A 22,993-nucleotide genomic window follows, 5' to 3' on the forward strand; every position below is an offset into this window, starting at 1 on the left:
TAAATATAAATATCTATTTAAGGACTAACACATACATTGTTAGCTAACACTTACATTGTTGTGCTTTAGCTACAATGATTTAGCACATTTTTAGCTTCTACAATCACCTAAGCAAAGTGTTAAGTGAAATAAGTGTTATAGTGAAATACCCAGATGAAAACATAACTAGAGATGTTTCCAGACAAAGTCAGACTATTATTTTTGTGTGTACAAGTGTTGTACATTTACAGCAGCCAATGTACCTGTGCAGACGTTAGCTGTTAGCTAGCTTGAAACAGACACGGCCAACACTTGTGCGTGTATTTGTGTGACAGCTAGTCTCTAATCTCGAACCTCACCAAAACCATCATCATTTTATTCCAGTGTCTCCCCTTTTTTTGTCTCGTCTCTTACAGCTATGAATCTGAGTAACAGAATTCAGTGCTAAGCGTACATTTTTAGCTCTACATTTTCAAATCACTATAGGTACATTTCACCACAGTTCATGTTGCCTATCCATTTACTGCATTGCACTAGCCCAGCATTGCTTTAACATCCTAACATCCTCGTAATGACAGTGATAACAGGTTTAATCAAAGTGGATATAATGTTTTAATGTTTAAGTTCCTACGTTAGCATCCTTACACATACATATGCTAACTACAATAAAGACTTATTGTAAAATTTGCAGCAAATGGTGATGGTAATGTCGTTAGTTTTATTTGGTATTCTGTTTTAAGCCAAAGTATTGAACAATTAAAATTCTAAAGTGATAATCTTGTAGACTTGAATTTAAATAAATGTCTGTTAAGTCATTATCTATCGCTGAATGAGGTAACACAATGAGTCTATGGCCAACTGATGAAAGCCTTTGCATTTGCAGTATTACGGACTGGGTGTCTGGTGCCACTTTCCCGGAAAAAAATCACAAGCGGTTAGTGACGCGTTTTCCATCACCCAGCAGTGGTTGGTCTGCCAGAGAGGGTAGGCGGTGCTAAGTGGCTGCTTTTCCGGTCTCTGCAAGTGGTGCGAATAAACAGTAATCTACTATGGCTGAACAAACAAAGAAAAGATCGATGACGACAGATACAACTTCAAAAATAAGTGAAAATCCCCCAAAAAATAAACAAATTTGACGCTCCGATGAAGGCAAACAGTCTGAAAACGAAAGTGTGCTCCTTCAATTACCTTTTATTGCCATAGGTGCCACCAAATAGAATGAATCTAAGATCTTTGAGATTACCACTTTAAACGGATTTTGGCAAAGATGAAAAGTCACGAATGCCAAATGTATAAATTCAGCCAGAGATGTGAATGTGTGTACAAGTTTAAATGATAATCTATGTAACAGACCGTCATCCATAGAGCCATGCAGCTAGTGTGAAAATACATGAACTTGGACAATTTTATTTCCCCCAAATGTAAAAAACAGTGGCGCAAATTGGAGCATCCATCTTTTCAGTATTGCTAGAACACATTAAACTGTAGCCAGGGAGAGAAAAGTGACCAGGGCACCAAATTGCTCAGCACATTGCTCTCCTGTCCTCCCCCTCTCTTTCTCCAGGAGCTTCAGCTGATTGTAGCCCGAGGATAAAGAGGCCTTCTGTTTGTGTAGCAGACTCAAAGCCTCAAACCCTACAGCAACACATCCTTCACATGATAAACCCAAGAAAAGTGGAAATCTAGAACAAAAGCGAATAATAGGCAGAGACATATTCCCACTGGCCAGCTAGGACGGTTTTCACGGTTTCTGTATGCATGCATGCCAGTTTGTGTGTTACCCATTGCTTCTTGCCAGAGAGAGGCCTTTTGTCTGTTCCAATATATTTCCATGATTCTATCTTTAGATTGGTTTCATTGTGATGAGACCAAGTCCACTTTTCTGAATGGTTCCAGCACTGTGCACATTGTGAGTCTCTGAGGCATTAATGTTTTGAGGTGTGAGAGTCCCTTTTCCTGGAGCTGCTTCCAAATTATAGTTCCCTCCACACGCAGGTCTCCCAGGCAGCTCATATATGAGACAGAAGCCTTTATTCAGAGGAGGGTTTGTCCCTGAGTCAGAACAAAGACCAGCGCTATCCCACAGAGCCGACAGGTGTAGAGGAGGACGTTATGACAAGGCAGGAGTATCATATCATCTACTTTCCTGTCATAGTGAAACTTCGCTTTTCTGCAGTAATGTCTTCCTACAGCTCAGAGAGAAAAAATGACTGATATTTGTTCTTTACATGTCTTCTTCTCTCAATCTAAACTGTTCTGTAATAATGGGAAAAGTATCTATGATGGATTTTTCAAAACTTTAGCAATTTGAACCAAAAGTAATGGCAGCTAGAAACCATTTGGGGGTAAGTGAAGTGAAAAATGTTTTTTTTGCGTGTGTCATAGGAGGCAATATCTTGATATGACACATGAAAAGATGCAAGGCTGTGATGTTCAGGTGTTTAAACCTAAATGTTGGATCTTTTAGTGCCCACTGCCTCTATGACAGGTCGATACCCACGATGCCTCTGGCCGCAGAACTGACAACACATTGTGTCGACTTTTATAGCTTCTGTTACAAAGTCAAGAAATGATTCACTTCAGTTCGCTGTGGGCTACATGCGTTGTGCTGTACTGTGCTGTGGCGTACATGTGGAGAATGAGTCATGGTCACGATTTCCAGCGTTTAATGTACTTTTTTTTTTTTTTCTGAAAAAAGAGGGATGGAGAGACAGGCGGTGTGTTTTTTTTGCATGCATTAATTTCTGTGCATGTTGTAATCTGCCGGAGTTATGGGACCGTTTGCACCAATGAGGTCTTTCTTATTACCCTACAGTAATTTTAGCTGTTACTGCAAGCAGTCCCATACTGTGGCTTCTGATTATTTTACTGTAAAATTATTATTGTAACAAATTCACAGACAGGACGAGACTCAGAAAAGTGAAAGGAATGTGTTCTGCCACTCTCAAAGACTTAGGAAATACTGAGTTATGATAAGACTTTACTTACTTAATTTCTTTACTTCAGACACATAGGTCCATATCAAGACTTAATGGTTCATAAAAATGCAATATTTTTTCTTACACAAAACAAATTAAACTAATTTGTTGTGTGAAGCATTATTAAAACAGTTTTATTATGTTCACTGTGGCTATTAAAACCACATCTTTTTTGTTGTGTTGCTGCGGAAATGTTATAAAATGATTTTGAGTTTTTTTTATAGTTTTGCCCGTTACTGCTAATGTCAGATTTTCTACCTATCTAACTAGTTTGGTGATTAGAACAGAGAAGTATACGGTACTACATGCTTGTACAAAGGGTTTGTTGGAATACCATCTGGTGTTATCATGTTTAGTTTTGTATTCAATTTATTCTGTGTGTCTGTCATGATTTAGTTCTAGTTTAGTTCTGTTTTTGATTTGGATTTTTAGGGTTCAAATTTCATTTCCTTAGTCTCTCATGTTGATCCTCTTCCTGCCTTTGTGTGTTTTCCCACTTGTTTGATCATGTGCCCTGCACTTTTTGTTTTCACCTGCCATTGATTGTCTCACCTGTGCCTGATTAGCCTCACCTCCCCAGTTTATTTAGTCTTTTGCTGTGTTCGAAATCAGTTCTATATACTACATACTATATACTGTGTTCGGTGGTAGTATGTAGTATGGAGCTGTTCAAATTTATTTTGCTGTATGCAACGCCAGGCGCCAGTTTCCGGTGATGGAAAGCTGAAGTAAATAATAGCAAAAAGCTGCTTCTTTAGCTATAGCTATATAGCTCCATCTGCCTTTTCAACTACCGTTGTGACGTGTCAGCGCTTTGCATTGTGGGATACAATAGGTGAGGAAGACTGGTCCAATGCATACTGGAGATTTTTTCTGAATCGACATCCGGGTATTTTTGGCATACTGCACATTTTGCTTTTGTTTGCATACTACATACTACATTTTGGCCAAATCAGTACATACTGCTAGTATATTATGGCATTTCAAACACAGCCTTTGTGTTTCCCTGTCTCAGCGTCAGTTCGTTGTTTGTCTTTTGTCTATCCTAGTGAATCTTCTGTCTAACTCTGTGATACCCTTCGTCTAGTTTTTCTCCTGTGGTCTTTATTACCTTCTGCTTGTGGCTCTTTGTGTTCCCTCCCTTTGATGGATTTTCAGTTGAACCTTTTGTTGGATTTATTTACCGGGATTCTTACAGAGTAAGTATTTGTTTTTGTATTTTTTCATTATTAAATATATCCTTGTCCGTATCTGGGTCCTTTCCCCTTTTTGTTTAAATCCCAAAACCTGACTTGGTCTAAGTCTGCTTTACAAACAGTGAGTGTGGAGTTTTGATGACAATGGTATTTTCACAAAAATTCAGGATATCTTTGAGTTGTTTAATAACAACCAAACTTGGTTTACTGGCCTTGCCTGTATAGTTAAAGGGACACTACACAGCATTTAAAAGAGAAAATAACATGTTCTTCTTTATATAATTAACGTAGGATTTATAAGCAATAAAACAAACATGGGGTTTCCTTCCACAGCCTTACTTGGGCTTGGTATGATCAGTAGCTTATGTTGGCTAATGTTAGCATAGTTTAGATAGATTTGTTTGTGTAACTGACATTAATGAATTGTACCAGTAAATTTAAGAAGCCATCCCATAATTGCAACCTGAAGGCACTGTGGCTGCTGTAAACAACCTCTCAAACACTGCGGGCTCTTCTTACTGGTGTACAGTAAAAGTACATTTTTCTTGAAGTGTGTCTTCAGCATGTAATCCACTGTTTTGGAGTTTAATTCCTCATAACATTTCAGAAGAGCAGGCTGAAATGAAGTGTAATGTGTAGCTTTTTATCTGCGAGCCGTACAGCTCTCTGTTGTTTTCATACGACTAAATGATGCCTCTCAGGGCTGTCAGAGTGTCGAGTAGAGGATGTTATCTCAGCTGCCTTTTCCCTCTGATCTTCCTCTGTCTCCGCTTGTTATCCAACAGCTCTTTTATCACTTGAACAGCTCCATCATCACAGTACAGAGTTCCTGAAGTGAGCGGCATGGCATGAAACTATGTTTATGTCACTAATGTTATTGTGTCATGAGGTCACTTATAGTTCCTTATATGTGCAAACCTTATCAACACTCGTAGTGAAAACGGGTGACTAACTAACTGGCCAGCAGGGACGATGATGTGATTACAGCGTGTGTGCATGCACAGCCGATCTGTTGTCATTAACATTTTACACTCCTCTTTGTTACATCAGTGTACCACAGTATTATTGCCTGTGGCCTTGGCCTGCCTGCAACCCTGCCAGCCTTGTTCAGGATCACTGCTGATGAGGGACCATGTTAGAAAACTCTGTTAATGGGCACAACGCAGAGGAAGCGTTTCATTTTTTCACGGCAGCTGTCAGCTTGACTTTGTGCACATACACACACACAGACACGCATCTTTATTGTTGCTCTCCCTCTAATTAAAATTTGAGTTTACCTGTCGTTGTGAAGGTAAATCAGCTTGCAATCTGTAGCATCTGCTTTAAAAAAATATGAATATTTATAAACCATATTTCAAAGCAATTAAATACTGTACACGGTTGCACAAGTATTGAAACACCATCATGATGTAATCACATATTATGCAATACAAAACATTCTGCTGACACATTAAGACGTCAGGAGTGGATATTGTCACTGAAGAGGTTTTAACCAAATTGTCTAAGGATCTTGTAATGTTTAGATAACACTGTAAAAACACACTGACCATTGCAGACCGGGAATACCCCACAAGAGCTGCAGTTTTGGAGAAGCTCTGACCCAGTCGTCTGGCCACCACAATTTGGCCCTTGTCAAAGTCGAAGTCAACTTTTGTTTTTACAGTGAAAAAATGTTTTTTAAGATCTGGTTTTCAGATTATAAAATACTTACACCATAAACTATGATTACAAATAAAAGATGTCATTAGATCATGATTAGGGAAATGATTTGTTGTAATGATGTAACTATGAGGATAGTTCTTATTCTTTACTTAAATAAGAGAATTATAAAGACCATAGATAACAAACTGCAAAGTACTGCAACTTGCATGTTGTATGTCTGAGACGATGCAGCCTCTGGGGATAACGGTGAACATGTCAGACGTGTCCGGTTTAACCCGCAATTAACGATAAAAGACTTCCAGTCAATACTTCCTTTTTCCACGTGCTGCATTGTTTACAGTCCACTTAGCAACTTGAGAAGTGACCGTGTGTTAAGATCAAAAGTGAAGCGAATTTCACCCTCCTCTAGATGTGTCTGCACAATGTGCTGTCATTTCTTGGTTCATTCACTCCCCCGGATGAGCGCCCGTTCAGCTGGTTCTGGTGAGTCTTCTCTTTCTCTGTAAATAGTAAGTTACACAGAGGCTTCACTCTGTCCAATGCTGCGGTATGGTTTTTCTTGTGATTAACTTTAATTAACGGGTCTTACCTCTGCCGAAATGCAGATTTGTAAAAAGGAAAAATTAAGCTTTGTCAGGTCTGTCCTTAAGAAGAGAAGAAAACTACTTTTAAAATGCTCGTTTGTTGAACGGTCGGATCGATCTGATGCACATCGAGAAAGTCGGGAAATCTGAATAGCGGAATAGCTTTCGTGTTAAGTGTCAAGGGAGTTTGTCTCAAGTTGAATTTATGATCTAGAATTGATTGTTAGCTGAACTTAGATGCAGATGTCTGTTCATAGAGATTAATAAGAAGCTAAATTGTCGGCAGATCACCCTGATGGGAACCGGGATGTTTTTACGGCAGATTATGTTCCGCCTGCTTTTGCTCTCCACATGGACTGTTTTTGCTGCATACTCCGCAGCCTGCTCATATGTGATTGGTCAATATTACTCGGACAACAAGCGTACTACAAACGCAAACAAGAAAACTTGCCACACCAAAAATCCACGCCCCTGCCCACATGTTCTACATTTCTATGTAGAATCTGTAGATAGAGATTATAGATCTGGTAAAAAAATAAATGAATATGTTCTATTACACTAATGCAATCCTTGTGTTTTTTACATTACATTTTTCAAATAGGCCTAAAGTTTCGTTTGATCTTGGGAGACATGATTTTTCATCTGCTGAGGAACTTTCCATGGTGTTGAAATGATGAAAAATCCAGTTGTACCATGAGCTCATGTGGGTTTGCGGTAAAAATCAAAGTGTCCCTATTTGGCGGTTTGAAAATATGGTCACCCTAATTTAAGTGCATCAAGATGTCCTTGATGAGATCCCAGTCTAACTATGGTATAAGAGTTAGGTGTATTAAGACTGTGGGTATCAGCGATCAATCCATTGAAACAGTAAGATATTTGAACAATGATTAGATATCGAAATACATCAGGATTTCTAAAAGACTCAATTTTCTAATATGTGACTAAAAATGCAATAACAGATGACATTACAGGAGAACCCTTTTGTATTTCAATATTGGGAGTACACTGTGTTCTCAAAATGACACTCATTGGTAACCATGCATGCTGTTAGAGTTGCTTCATTGCATGCAAATTCAAAGGCAGAGGCACAAAATGGGTTTTCAGGCATCCAAGAGATTTTAATCAAATAACTGCGGGTCTAACAGGTCACACTGAGGGGCAAACTGAAGGAGACCTGGTAGGATTGTAGTAGAAAGAGCTTTTGTGGAGTCACACTACACCTCACACATAAGTGTTTCTACATTGGCTGTAATCCTGATTTTCTATAAGAATTAATTTGAAAGAAATTAATCTGTAACAAACAGCATCTCTGAGGACCGGGAGAAAAAATGAAGTTGAGAAACAAATTAAGGAGAAAGTATCAGGAGTAATGGCACATTTTGTCTCAGTTCATGCATGAAAAATATAAGAATGCAGCAACTTCACCAAGTACCTTTTTGGTTACTGAGCCGACACCTGTTTTGGCCGACCACTCTCGAACCCTCTTTGCCACAGGGCTAATCGTCAGATCAAATTATCTGTTAATGTTCATCCCCACATTGTTTCAGGGATTTGCAAAAGGGCATGATAGATTAACCTGCCTTTAGCTGCAAATTTGGTATACTCCGGTGAATTGCAAGAATGTGGCTTTATCAGGAGAAAGTGGATTATCAACTCAAAATGCCAAGTAGTGGCGATAAACCGAAATAGAAAGGCCTTAACCTGGTTTGTATCCTTACAAAGAAAATATGGAATAAGTGAGCCAGTATGCAGAGAGGGCAGCACTTTACAAAGGGTAATTGAGTTTTTATCCTTCTCATCTCGGATTGGCTCATGTACAGAGGAGTAACCCGATAGATCCTAATTGCCCAAAGCGTTGGCTTGTGAGCGGTAATAGTGGTATCGTCAAGTACTATCTGATATCTACATATAAAGCTCATGTTACACAGCACTTACAGAATATTGCATTTCATCTGTCGGGAGGCTGTCTGAGCCTGTACTGTATCTGAAGCCTATTTCATTATTCTCCAGTGCTGCTGCCAGACTGCTTTGCTGGCACGGAGACTCGTCTCATTTCATAGAGAGAATAGAAAATGACAAGATGGAGCGCAAAGGGGGGAACGACGTTCTTGACAACTATGGGCTGAGATTGTAACAGGAGAAATGTATGATGCAGGAATGTAAGCATTTTCCCATTCACGAAGAAAGGGCTCCATTAGAGGTCTTGGATATATTATACACAGATGTAGAATGAGCCCTCCAAGTGATGGACATACATCAATAAAATCAATTAAAATGGAGTGTTAAATGATAACTAAGCTTTATGATTGTTCTTAGACATGCAGGGAGTTTGTTAAAGAAAAAAAATAGATATATCTTTTAATTTCACTAATTATAGTTTATTTCCCATTTTCCAGCTCCTTTATAATCCGATTTTTGCACCACCCTCAGTGTTTTATTATCACCTCCGGTCCGGTGCAGTTTGTTTTATAGTTTGTGTATCTGTGCGCAGGATAAGAGACAAACTGGTCTGATTTACATGAGCCTTGAGAAGCATTAGTAAATGAAGAACCTGTTATATTTTGGACCAGATTTACCTCACAAACAAGCAATGTTGGACCTGATCTGCAGCCAGCTCAAGAAAAAGAGATAATATTGACCTAACTGCAAAACTGTCGCTTCCAACTCACATACGAGCTGCCATGTACAAGATGTTACTTATTACTACACTTAAAACATATGATTTTGTTCATGAAGGCCTACATGATAAAAAGGGGTTTTCTAGTTTACACAAATGTATGATATGTGAAATACTTCCACTTTAGATTACATTATTGCACGTCTAAGATGATGACGCTTCAGCTAGGATAAACATATTCTACAGAGTTCTACTTGTTTTGAATCCACACATAATGATTGCACATTAGCATATGCTAACAGCAAAATTAGCTTTAGGATACACCTGCGCTCTTCTATTGCCCTTTTACATTATATGACAATGAGGTGCGTGTTTACAAGGTTATCCACAGTAACAATTGGGTTAAATTCGCCTTTCTGCCAAAAGCTATAAGCTATCCATCTCATCTAATTATAGACGAATCCGGCAACCAATTTGTGTGTAGCGCCATCTAGTGTAGCGGCCATTACTGCGGTGGCAACTCAGCCTGCCGACTGACAGCAGCATAGATAGTAAATAGGTTAGACAGCTGCCCCTAGTTACTGATGGTGACAAACTGCTGTGTAACATAACGTTATTCTACTAGCTAGTTAGCTTAATCAGTAACAGCTACAGTTACATTGGCAAACACATTTTTTTATTGATATTATTAAGCTAATTTTTTTTGCTAATGCAACTGGTCTGTAATGATTACATGCAGCTCTTACTTAATTATACCAGCTAGCAAAGGCACTGTTCATGAAGTAAAGGCTCGTAAGTTTGTCACGTCTGTTGGAAGAGCTGAGAACTCCAAAGGTTCTTCCCAATGTCATTTACATCATTGTCGAAGTAAACTTACATAGTAAGTAACGGTAAAAGTAGAAAATTGTTCACTTCTTAGGACAGCTTGCATTGAAATGCACAGATGTTGTAGGGAGACACCACTGCAGTAATGGCGACTTGTCAACGTCCGATAATTCCCTGGATTTGTGTACACCGCTCAGGATAAGACTGTAGCATCACTGTAACGCTGTAATGCATAATTTAAGCCGGGAGGCTAGCGCACAGGTTAGCTAGCCAACACAATTGCATTGAAGTTCACAAACACTAGAGTTCTACTCCATTGCTTTCTCTGTGCATGTCTTTCATGTCTTCATCAAGAATCCAATGGAAGATGTGTAGATGTGTGTGAATAAGATGTTCTAAGTGGAATCACCGCTAGCAGTGCATGCAAATTATTTAATAATTTAAATTCATTAAGTACATATCCTATTAACACATATGTGTTTTGATTATATTATTAAAATGTTGAATTAACAGGATAAAGGGGCTTTCAGAACTCATTGATTCAAACTGCTAACGTAGTTGAACTTTTGTGCGATGCTGCACTGAACCAAGCGGCGCGCATACCGCGTCCTATCTGAAAGCCCAAAGTGTATCAGTTGAAATAAGGTAAACCAAAATGCTTACAGTAATAGTAAACAGCCTATTTTAACATGTTTTACTAATCATGTAAATATATGATTAAAATATATTGAAGGACTGTAATGAGGAGGAGACAGAAACAATTTATTTACAATGATGCTATAGCAATGGGCTATGCAGAGCATGTGGATGAAGTGTACAAAGTTTATGTACACTAAAGAAATTGGATTGTGGTGAGGAAAATAGGAAATGCTGCTTGGGGAAAGAAGAATTGATAAATGATGAAATAGATATAATGAATCTTTTGAAAAATAGATAACAAAACAAGGAGCTGGGGGAAACAGCTAGGAGAGGGGTAAAATACATTATGAACCACTGAACTGGAGGTAACAGAAAAACAACTTCTTGCTTTTCCAAGTAACTGATTGGTGAGCAAAGTTCTGTTTTTCACAAAAGTCAAAAATATATCTGAAGACATTTTTTAATACTGTACTTTACATATTTTCATTTGGGGGCCCATAAACAGGTATGTTTCAATAGTGCTCCTTCTGAAGCTTCCTCTTGGATGGCATAATCTGGAATAAATATAATGTAAAATCAGCTGAACAAAAGGGAAAAAGAAAATGTTTTTCTAGACGGAGCGAGCCCAAGGAGATACAGGTTTTTCAATCTGGCTTCCTTGTCTAGAGAGCTCTGAAAAATCGGGTCATTTTAGGCAACGTAACAAATTCCTATTTCCTCTGTAAGTGCTGTAGCTGGAGGAGTTGAACCATTGTCCACTTTAACACCTCTTGTACCAACAGATTAATGACAGGGACACAGATTTCATACTCTGTGTGGACCTTGTTACACCGTTTCTTCAAGGCCTGCTGAGCATTCTAATTTGCAGGAATAAAAACTACATGTTTTTAAACAAGGGTTCTGCACAACACGACCTTGTGAAAAAGCATTGCAGGATGGCGTGTTCGGGCTCCTCCTGGCTGTCTGCACTCCTGGTCCCTTGCTGTTGCGATGCTGAGGTCATTACTCATTGTGACAACCTCTGCTGATCTACATCATATTACCAAGCGTTTAATGTTGTTCCCTGCTGACCGTATGGCCTCGCAGAACATCCACAAAGCGGACTACCAGGCTGTAGTAAATGCATCATCACCATTGTTAAAGTGCTTCTGTCAGCAAATCCCTCCTCCTGCTGTTCTTCATGGGAACTTTTTAATTTTTGCTTTGCAACTCTGTTTGACATTTTGCTTGATTAGTTATTGATCACCTCCTCTGAAGAACTTAGAGAAAATGCACAATCTATGTAAACAAAATCTATTTATAGTGTGCCTCCTGAGGTGAAAAGTGCTCAGAACTCAGTCTGACAAACAATCCTGGATTACATGAGGCCTATATCACACGTTTTCAATTATTTTGTGCACTCCACTCTACAAAATATGAAAGAAAGTGCACACAAGGAACAGGAAGCAACCAAGACTATTTTCTTTGCAGCCCAGAGGCTTCTGTATTTTCTACAGTTATTCTCTTTTCTAAATCTCTTTCATTTCTTTCTCTAAAGTGCAGTCCAACACACCTGCGATTATATAAGAGCCACTCTAGCTTTACCAGATGGCAAAAATCTGTCACGGTTTATTTGGACATGAGGGTGGAAAAAACTTTACTCTTGGTGGTGGCTCCTTCTTTAATGCTCACGACGTATAGGAGAAATGTACAGACACACATCAAGTGGTGTTTATGCGAGCATGTGAATGTTAACATGTTGACTGTGCGTGCCGGTTGCTGAGAGGATTTAGAAAAGAAAAAAACAACAATGCTTTTCAATGCATTACATACACGTCTCTCTTACTTTGGCTAACATTTATTTTTAGCCTGTTAGCCGATGAAGTTTTCCTTAACCGGAGATATGATGTAGAACAAAAACACAGACACTTACCTGAAAGGAACACTGGAAGGACACACATATTTTGGGTTATTTGCTGTCCTGAAAATTGGATAAGAAGATCCAGACAGGAAACAGTGAAACACCCTGCAGCTATAGCCAGTAAAAAAGAATAAATCTCTTTAATCTGAACAAAAAATTAACTGAATACATGGAAACATTACCTCTAGCAACTGTGGACATGCTGTCAGCTTGAAACTGGTTCCACCACAGGCCTATACTAGCGTCTAGTCTTTGTCATGACGTGTGTTGGTCTTTTCCTTATTCATATGTATGTATGTATTTATTTCTTTTTTTCCTTTATTCTCTTTTTGTATTATTTTTTGTTTGTTTTAGTATAATCATTGTATCATTGACGTTTTAGAGGTAATATGTTGTACTGCTTTTTTTTCCATATTGAAAAAATAAAACATATATTTTTTTTAAATCTGAACAAAAAATTTGTAAAAATGACAAGTTGTAGTTAATGGGGAGTAAATGTGTTGGTGTGACTATTTAGCCTATTGGCTCATTGTGCTATCTAACTGACTTCAACCAAAAACATACTGTACAATCAGCTATCAACATAATTGTGCCTTCAAGCCCTCTGATGCTAAGTTCAGGGTTGGAGGCTCAAATGCCTGTTTAATGCTGTTCTGCTGTGTTCCAAGTTATAAATTGTCTTTATTCAGGGATTATGACAATCTTTATCGTTTCACTTCCTGATGCTTAGTTATCCCAAACAGTGAAAGTGTAGAAGCACATTTGGCACAGTAAAATAACATATCTGATCAACTATGAACTACCATTGCTTAACTCATGTTAGCATTCCCAACATATTATTTAAATTTACAACAACAACTGTTAGAATGAATGCTCCTATTTTATTGCTTTACTTACTAACAGTTTAGCTAGTAAGTGGCTAAAGCTTATGATAGGTGTGGATAGTTAATGGGTTACGAAATATGTAGTTTTTACTTAGAAAAAGGCCCAATTTCCATTCCTTCATTGTCTTTTCAATTGCTGATCAATTTATAAGAGGTAGGGATATCAGAAAAAAACTGTGAATATGGTGCATTTGCCAAGCTTTAAAGCTGATCATGTGATTTAAAACACCATTACAATTATTACATGTGGTGTGATCGTTTTCTTGACTATTGTTACCATGATCTGAACATCAAGTCAATCGGTGAATTAATTCAATGACAAGTGCACATGATATAGCTACATCACATCAATTAAACTTTAAATCAACTCAGTTAAGTCATTAAAAAAAGAACGGTTACAATCAATGTCAGTATATTTGTATCTGTGCCTGTATATTTAATCACAATCAAATATGCAATTGTAATTGTACATCAGTTGTAATCCATGGACTGTGAACAAACTTAACAAAGCAATGAAAGCAAATTCTAACATTCCCAAAAACTAAGGAACTTTCCCCACATTATCTGACATTTACATTTCTTTGTTCATAACAGATGCAATACCTGTAATGTATACCTGTATACCACCACACATTTAGCATAACAGTAAAACAGTTATTAAAGTGTAAACTGACATTGTGAATAGAGCAGTGTGACCAGTAAAAACACAAAGATGGTGTGAGTGGGCAGTAGATTAAACATGCTTTCATGAGCTCAGGGTTGAATGTGTTATCTGGTCCAAATCAGGTTACCGACATCAAAACCCTGATAGAAGCAGATTCTTGACTATTCCAATGTAGCTTCCTTTCTCTGCACTGTTATCCAAATCTAAGCACCAAGTTGTAGTTTGATCATCAACATTAGGCTTCAGTGTTTGAGGTTGATGGACACCGGACACCCATCCAAAAAGTAATTTGTTTCTCTGATTGATTGCTCAGATATGACCAAAAACAGGCCAAGGACAGAGCTGGGACTCTCTTCAGACCGCTTTTTGGTTTTTCTATTTGTAAGCAAAGATGACTTTTAAAGCTCAAGGCAGGCAATGTTTCAGCAAGCTTGTCAAGATATCAGCTCATTTAAGATACAAATTAGTGTAAAAACACTCGGGCCTCTCACTTTCTGTTTAAGAGCGAACACAAGAGAGCACTTGATAGCTGAGCCCAGCATCAGATGTACATGTCCACACATTAATAAGTCTCTAGTGGGTTTTAAAATGCAATGAAAAGGCTACTCTGGTCCCTCCTGTTAGAGCCATTACAAGAGGCAGACTGGGTTTCAAGTTTGAGTTCACAGTAAATGTATTAAAGTTAGAACACCAGCTCCTTTTGAGACTGGCCCATTGATCGGCTTTGCTATTGAGTGCTGAGAAATCAACACGAAAATACTCCATGTGTGCCGGGTAGATTGTCGGCTGCAGCGCTCAGAGGTAACGCTTCAAAACTGACTTTCAAAACATGAAAAGGTTGGTGGAGATTTATCAAAGTCTGACCTCTAGACTTGTAAAACAGAAGGAATGAAATATTTACTGAACTGCTCTGATGTTCCCTGGGTTATTTTGGTTGTTGGTTTTTTGGGGGGTTTGTGTGAGCTTTAGATCATGTTTTATTTCATTTAGCTTGTGAGCTTCAATATGTTCTCATCTTATCAGTATGAAAATATGCCTGCGCGTGTGATCTGGAAGATTTTGGGGACAATAATAAAGATAGGTTGATCATGAAGACACATTTTTCCTGAAAAGGGAAATCTTGTTACATAAAGAAAATGAAATCTTTTGTGAAATTATTAAATCTATTCTCGTAAGTCTTCCTAGAGTAAAGGTCACCATTAAAGGTCAGTATATTATTAACATTTATCCTCAACTATCATGCAGTTACTCATCACTCTGTGAAAACAAACATGTAGTCTTACCTGGGCCTCAGTGCCTGCAGTTCAACAAATAAAGGTCAATCTCAGGATGCATTTTGACATTTTACATGTTCCTCATTGAGTTCCATCTTTGTACAAGATCAGCAAGCGAAGCCGCCAGACATCTTGAGCTGCATTGGCTTCCTGATTCCCCCCTATCTCTGCACTTCCCTGCCACAGTCCCTTAAGCACGTGTGGCAGATGCCGAGCTCCCTCCGAGAGGCCGCAGCGCTGTCAGCTCAGATCCGTCTTCGTTTAGGAGGCCGCTTGTTCATTAAGCCCGACATGGCTCAACAGGAGGCAGGCTTCCACAAACACGCTCATGTATAGCGCCATAAATCCACATTAGGAGAATCCAAAGGCATCTCATGTGGAGGGAGGTTGCAGAGGTGATGGTTGAGGGAGTTTATGACAAGTAGCCCGGGCCTTCAGCAGAGCCATGTTTTCCTAGAGATCAGGAGCAATGGTGGCATATCAGAGGCTGAGTGACTTTCTGTGGCTTTGTTAAAAAAAACCTTATCATAATTTCAGTCTACAAAGCGTGCCCTGTGTGACTGCCATTTACATGGCTGGATTTTTTTCTACGAGAAAGGTCAGTGGCTGGGGCAGCTTGCCAGGTGTTTGTGGAGCAGCAGACCAGTGCGGTGCAGTGAATGTAATTACGGCACTCTGGCGATCTGATAACCTGCCAGTCTGTCTCTCCTCACTGGGATAGTGCACTGGCATATTAAACATGGCTCGAAAAACATAAAACTGTGAGCAGAGAACAGTTTGTGTTCAGTATTATGGACAGCTTCCAGGGTTTGACTTACAATCAGTTATTGAAGAGCAGTATGTTTTTCAAATTTAATGAGCAATTATTCAGTACTTTTATATCTGACTCATTTCATCTGAGAAGCTTTCCAAAATTCTGCTTTATGCAGAAGTGTTAGTCCAATAAATCCCTCTATTAAAGGGATGGGTCAGAGGTTTCAGAAATGTAATACCAGCTTCCCAATATTTACGTCAGAAGAATTAAAACAAAATTGCTGTGATCAGTCTGTCTGGTCAAACTGGATGATTGAGATAAGTGATCTCTTTGTCAGGAAGGGGAAAAAGCCTGTAGTGATGTGCTTGTAGGCTGGTATACTGAATCAACCGAGGGGATGGGAGTGCTTCTCCCTCTACTCTGTGACAGTTGTCAGCGAAATAAGTGCTTTTCTGCGTTTGCATCGTACATGTAGCTGTGTTTATGTTTTGAATATACCAATCTTCCAATCTTCTGTATATATCTCCATAGGGCTCATGCATTATGGAAAGGCAGCAAGGGTTTCAGACTTTTGTTCTCTTCCTCTTGACGACAGGGCTTTTCCCGCAGGCCTGGAACACCCATTGTCTGGAAAGCTAAAGACAGGGAACAAAAGTCTCCTATGTGCAGTTCAAAGCCACAGATTACATGAAAGATTGTAGCATAATTGGCTGCAGACGAGCTCTAGAGGATGGACAGCGACTGGAATCTAGCTAGAGCTAAAAGGAGGTGTAGGAAATGTGAGTTACCAAATTCGCATGGGGATCTCCAACAGTTACAGGGCCTTTTTGTGCTGTTTGGTGTTTCGATGGGAAGAGTTTTCCTTGCTGAGCTGCAGGGGGAAGACACAAAAAGATACCCACTTGATTTGCCTTACACTGTTGCCTTGTTTTAGCTACGCCTGAAACTTGGAATGCAATTTTGTACCGAAGGAAGACCTCTTACGTTGGAGTCACAGCAATTTACTATGAACATTTAAATGTGTGTAAAATAGCATTAAAAAAACCTTGAACCTTTCCTTTAAACTCAGTAAAAATAATAAAGCACATGCAGGCACTTTGAAGGCTTCCAACTGACCAGAATCTCTGTATGTAATATTCATCTGTCCAGAGGGGAATGACATTCAGCTACAAGATTTGTTAAAGCAGTGCTCTACCCCTCGGCGAATAGCTGTTAAAACAAAAGGTAGCCTTTAAAACAATATTTCTGTCTATATCACATTGTAGCCTGAGTCCTGCTCCTGTGTGGACATAAGCTTTAGGTGACGGCTCTAACAGACAGCTGAGAAAGTCCAGGGAGCAGCCCGAGCCTCGCTGCTGCCTCTCTGGATCTCGGTTGACACGATAAGTCAATGACCGGCTATTTAGTCGCCGAAGCTGTTTGGAGACTCGTGTTAACAAGCACAAAGGGGCCACTGAGCCAGCCAGAGAAGGTGTCGCCGTGCTAATAGAACAGAGAGTACTCCCCACACTCGTCTGTTTTATTCTTCTTCCCTTTCAGCCGACCATTCACTCTCTTTTTCTTTTTTTGTTTCCTCGCTGTAATTACACCTGCTCCGCCAAGCGTAGCTCGAGGCGTGGCTGGGCAAAATCACTCGTTAATATGAATCTGCAGAGTGTGTGAGGAGGAGGAGGAGGAGGAATACTCACAGGCAGTCTCTGTGGAAACATTAGGTTGTAAGCAGCCTGCACCTGTGTGGCCCTCCTGGGACAAAGAGGTAAAGAAGCATCACTTTGGGGAATTGTGTGTGTGAAGTGAGACCATCCATTTTCAAAATGAACCTGCAACAATTACAAAGCGGTAGTGAGGAAACAAGCGCTTGTAACTAACAGCCTTTGGGTTTGGGATGTTTTTAACCAGCTGAAATCAATCTGTAAAATCACAATAGGGGGATGTCAGAGAGCCAAAACTGAAGGTGTAATGATCAGAATGGAAGCCTGAGAAACAAGCCTGAAGGCATTAAGGGTGGGGGGGTATTATGCTAATTTCAAGCTTCATATTTCACTCAGTGGTACCTGTGGAGTAGCTTAGCATAATTTACAGTTCAAAAAAACTCATAATTTTTCTCACACTGGTGCTCTGTGCAGGTGTAGGTACCAGATGTGCTCAGCTGCCAGAGCTGCTCGGGGTCCTGCGGTTACAGATGACGTTAAGCATCATGATTGGCTGACGGTCGGAAGGTGTTCGGATGCCGGGAGGTCGCGCCGCAGACTGTCAAATTTTTAAAATGAGAGAAGACGACAATCGCGTAAGAAAACAAAAGAAGAAAAGGACTGAAAATATATCTCCTTGTACCTTATGGCGTACATTCTTGTTCTTACCTCTTAAAATCAAAATTTGACCGTCTTCTTCCCTCGGTTTAAAATTTGACAGTCTGCGGCGCAAACACACATACCAGTTGTGCTTGGCTGCCAGATCGGCAGCGTGAGGAAAAAACAGTGTGAAACCTGGCGTTCACAGCAGCCCGCAGACAGAGCTGAGAAGCCTGGGGATTACTCCAACATACTTTTACCTACAGATTTGAAACTTCACCTACATTTAGTATGAACATCCAACATTGTAACATTATATATATATGTCTTAAAATGTGAAATGGCATAATACTCCCTCTTTAAGAATTGCAACATTGACGTATTACACACAATTACACACTCTCCCTTATCTCCAAGATTAGCAATCCTGCTTTGGAACAAATGTCTCCTAAACAAAGATTTTCATTCACAAAGTGTGAAACTTAAGGTGTGACAACGTTCTCATCCCTCAGTGTCAGTCAGAGCAGCTGCTGTGTTTGTCAGGAGACATTCAGAGCATTAACAGGTAGTGTAACACAGAGCTTCCCTTCCTCATGTCACACGAGCGTAATCAGACACATCCATAGATCACAATTACAGCAGCAGCTGATGGCAGAAATGAGTTTTCATACTGAAATACAAGGATACGCCATGACGACACACCATGCTGTGCTACTGTGAGGGAAATCTGCGCACGAGCCAAGCTATTCTTCTACAGATGACATGTAGCTGCAGGCTGTTAGGCCAGTTGTTAGAGATGCTGTGTGTGCTGTGTGAAACGAGTGAGAGATGAAGGAAGAGGGAAATTATTATCTCTCTAAGCGCTCTTCAACAGGGCAAGGAAGTTCACAGTCTTTCCTGTGTGCAGACACAAAAACACCCTCATTAATACAGACTGCTAGACAGCAACATGCATGGTATACTCTTCAAAAGGAAAACCACACATTAATTATTTATCCATATTATACTGGACGGCATGAAAAGTAGCAATTGGGGAGAAAACACTAATGTAAAAAAAAAACAACAACACTATTTCTAAGAATGTCACTTCCTCTTAAACAGGGTTACACATAAAGCAAAGCTGCTTGAGCTCATTTCCATAATACCTCTGTGTGCCCCAAGAGAATCTGGGGTTCAGTTTGCCTTCATTAGGCATGTGCCAGGGAACAGACATTCACCACTTATTTCAGTTTTTGCAGCTGGAGTATTTTGAAAGGCTTTCAGTGTGTGCTGGAGCCCATTGGATTTGAAACCTGGCTGCAGCTCACAGACGTTATTTTGGGGAATTCACTGCGGAGCCAAGGATTTTTATCAGATTCACAGCAGGAAGCAAATTGGACGGGAGATAACTGTTGGCTACTCTCATCACCTATAGACCTGCAGATAGCTCATTTAAATTCAGAGAGCTTGTCCTCTATTAAACTTCTGAATTTGACTTTATCTTCTACCGCAGAATCTCACTTGTTAACCCGGACCGTAGCGATTCTTTAAGTGCAGACAACTCACACATTTTTCTGACAACTTGAGCACCATTTAGTGTTTGTCACATAGCTCATGTTAGCTGTGGTGCTGCCTCAGGAATGAGTGTCTCGCCTCCCTCAAAGCCTGTGGATCACATTCCTCACTCATAAGATTAAAGGTCCTCAGTCGAGACGGATACCAGCAATCCAGAGGCTTTTTATTTAGCTGAATATCTTCACAGAAAAAAGAGCAATTACATCGACCTATAAATGCAAAAAACTATGCAATGTGCACTATTAATTCAAAAAGAGCATACCGTTTATCACAAATTCACATATTAAAAAGAACAAACTCATAAACAAGCAGTACGGCATTTCTCTGCAGCAGAGGCATAATGACAAGGATGCAATGACCAGCTGAACTTGACAGGTATTCCTCACAAAGTCACTGTACTCCGACCGTTTATCCTTTTGGAAAAGTAAAAATAGAACATATCACTCTTTGCGGCTCTTCAAAAAACCTTTACCACGATTCATTGTCCATGCAATGCAACACGGAAGACACTCAGTTGACATACAGCTGCCAAGTACTTTTATAAGACATGCGGCAGTGGTTGAATGGAGGCTGTGAGAGGGGATAGTAAGGAGCCATGACAGATGTCAAATCTGTATAGCATCAAAAGGGGAAAAGGGGGAAGGGGAGGAAGACTTTCATGCAAATCTTAACAGTACAAGTCATTTTATTTCTCACTGCGAGGTCCCAGACACTGTCCCATCCTTGCTCAGACATCTGAATTGATGCTCAGGTTGGCCAAACGTGGGTCAGAGTTTATCTCGTACCTGTAATGGTACCCCTCCATGTGGTCCCTACAAGCATCCCGGATGTTGTACATCCACCGCTTGATGCCTTTTCTGTTCAGGTAGAGTACCAGCAGGAATATGACGCCGATCAGGGCCAGCACCAGCCCCAGGAAAACATAAGAAGTCTCCAGCACGCCCTCCATGTCGCCCAAACACTTCAGCTGCGATGGCTCCAGTTGCAGGAGCGGCCGGTGTCTCAGGGCCTTGGGGTCTGAACAGGTCAGGTCCTGCCTGTCGATGATCTGAGTGTTGTTTTTCAGCCAGAACAGCATGTCCTCGATGAAGCAGTCGCACCGCCAGGGGTTCCCCGCCAGCCGGATGTGAAGTCCAGGCTTGACGGTGAACTGTGCCAGGGAGGTGGCGGGCAGGTTCCTCAGGCTGTTGTCCCTAAGGTCAAGGTCAAGCAGCGGAGGCACCTTCAGGGTCCCGTTCAGAATGGAGATGATGGAGCTGTTCTGCAGGCTGAGGTTGACCAGGTGGGTGAGGTTGGAGAACATGTCGTCTGGAAGGATCACAAGGTCATTGCTGGAGAGGTCCAGGTCTGTCAGCTGAAGGAGGTTTCCACTTTTTAGGAAGCTTAGGCTCATATCCATGAGGGTATGATTGTGAAAAGAACTACTGAGGTTCAAGAGCTGCAGTTTGTTATCACCAGGGAAAGCTGTTTCACTGAAAGTCTGGATGTTGTTGTTGCTCAGGTCCAGCCGCACAAGGTTTGGCAAGTTATCAAATACCTTTGCATCCACATACTCCATCTCATTCCCACTGAGATAGAGATCTGTTAACAGTTCCAGGCGGGTTGGGAATGAGTCCACACTAATACCGGAAATGTTGTTTCCTGTGACGAACAGCACTTTGGTGCTGTTCGGTAAAGAAGGCGGAATAGCGTCTAAGTCCTGGTTTTGGCATTTAACAGTTTGTGAGGCGCAAAAACACTCGTCCGGACAGCCGTGACAGGACAGTATGACATTTAGGAGAAACAGCAAATACATCATTCCGGATACCTGGGTTCTCCCTCTTATTTGTCCACGTTTACATCCGCACGACGTAATCAACAGGCGCATCTTGGATTTTACAAATCTGTCGGCGTAGACTGTGCGTAAAGATTTCTCAACACCCGACCCAGTCACCGCCTTGTTCTTTTACGGGAAAGAAGGGAAAGTTTTTCTACGATGTCTCCCGCTTTAATCCTTTGGAAAACTGCTCCCAGTTCCAACTCAGACTCCACATAACTACCCCCAAACCATCCTGGTTTAGGATAAGTCTACATTTCCTTGTGGATAAATTAAGCTGGCAAACTTCCAGACAATCCTCTTCGTTTGACTCCAAATCCTCAGGCTGAAGTCCCGGTGAAAAGAAAATGGTCCGAAGTAGAGGGTAAATACGGCAAAGGATTTACTACTGTTTCCGAAGCAGAATATGCTGCCTGTCTTCCAGCGCTGCCATGTACGTACTTCCAGCTTGTGGCTCTCCTGCACGGCGGGAGTATGGAGGGAGAGACTAAACAAAGTAGCACAGTGCACAGCACTGGAAGGTGGGAGCATACCATTTTTTTAGCAACAGGGGGGTGAACAGAACACTCATACAGGTTTATTCCAATTTTAAATTAAGATTTCCACTAAAAATGACCCCATAGTTTTTTTTAAATCTTAACTTTACTGTCAAACATCTAATATGAAAACTGCAAATAGGATTCCTAAACTGACATGGCCAGATGGCTTGGGGTCCAGGGACCACTAAGGGTCCCCGTGACGTCCAAAGCAATGTTCAGCTTTACTAGCTATGTCACTCTTAAATCAAGCGTCAGTTTAATTTCACTTAATAGTCTATAAATAAATAAATAAATAAATACGCTTTTTGGTATGGTAATTACTCCTCAATAGAGTCTATCTCTATTACAACCTGATTCATAACCATATTTATCTCAGAACTTTTGCACTCTCTATTGCACCTGCACTATTATCTAGTGTCTCCTGTCTATAAGTGTTATGTTTTTTAAATAATGTATTTATATATACTGTATATTAATACTTTGTAATATATATTTGTATCCATAGCCCTGTATATAGTAGTTGTAGTAGGTTTTTTAGTGTCTAAGTGTCTGTATTACCTTGTCTAGCCTGTCCTCGTTTTTACGTTTATTATGTCAATTTGTGTGTCTGTATATTGAGAGCAAAGAAAACCCAGAGTCAGATTCCTTGTATGTGCCCACATAATTGGCCAATAAAGCTGATTCTGATTCTGAATATCGTTTGATCTACTGGCCAAACATGGCATATGATATCGAATCTAGCTCAACACAAAACCTAATTCATAGGTTATGGTCGAGTTAAAGACACCCACAGTCTTTAGGTATTGAGAGGTTAAAAGAAAACTGGGGAAGGAAACA

General features: G+C 40.2%; 1 protein-coding gene across 1 annotated transcript; it reads right to left on the reverse strand.

Moving 5' to 3' along the window:
- Positions 1-19,950: 19,950 nt before the first annotated feature.
- On the reverse strand, positions 19,951-22,072 carry tpbg (trophoblast glycoprotein). The gene has a single exon (XM_069656694.1). The coding sequence runs from the start codon at positions 21,666-21,668 to the stop codon at positions 20,529-20,531; it is 1,140 nt and encodes a 379-aa protein (XP_069512795.1). The 5' UTR covers positions 21,669-22,072; the 3' UTR covers positions 19,951-20,528.
- Between the last annotated feature and the right edge of the window lie 921 nt (positions 22,073-22,993).

Source organism: Semicossyphus pulcher, unplaced genomic scaffold (assembly GCF_022749685.1).
Source record: "Semicossyphus pulcher isolate SPU_LCO1_2020_fin unplaced genomic scaffold, fSemPul1.0.p SCAF_9, whole genome shotgun sequence".
Lineage (NCBI taxonomy): Eukaryota > Metazoa > Chordata > Actinopteri > Labriformes > Labridae > Semicossyphus > Semicossyphus pulcher.

What these genes read in the sequence shown, in the direction of transcription:
- tpbg (XM_069656694.1), bottom strand. Translation starts at nt 21,668, where the DNA reads ATGCGCCTGTTGATTACGTCGTGCGGATGTAAACGTGGACAAATAAGA.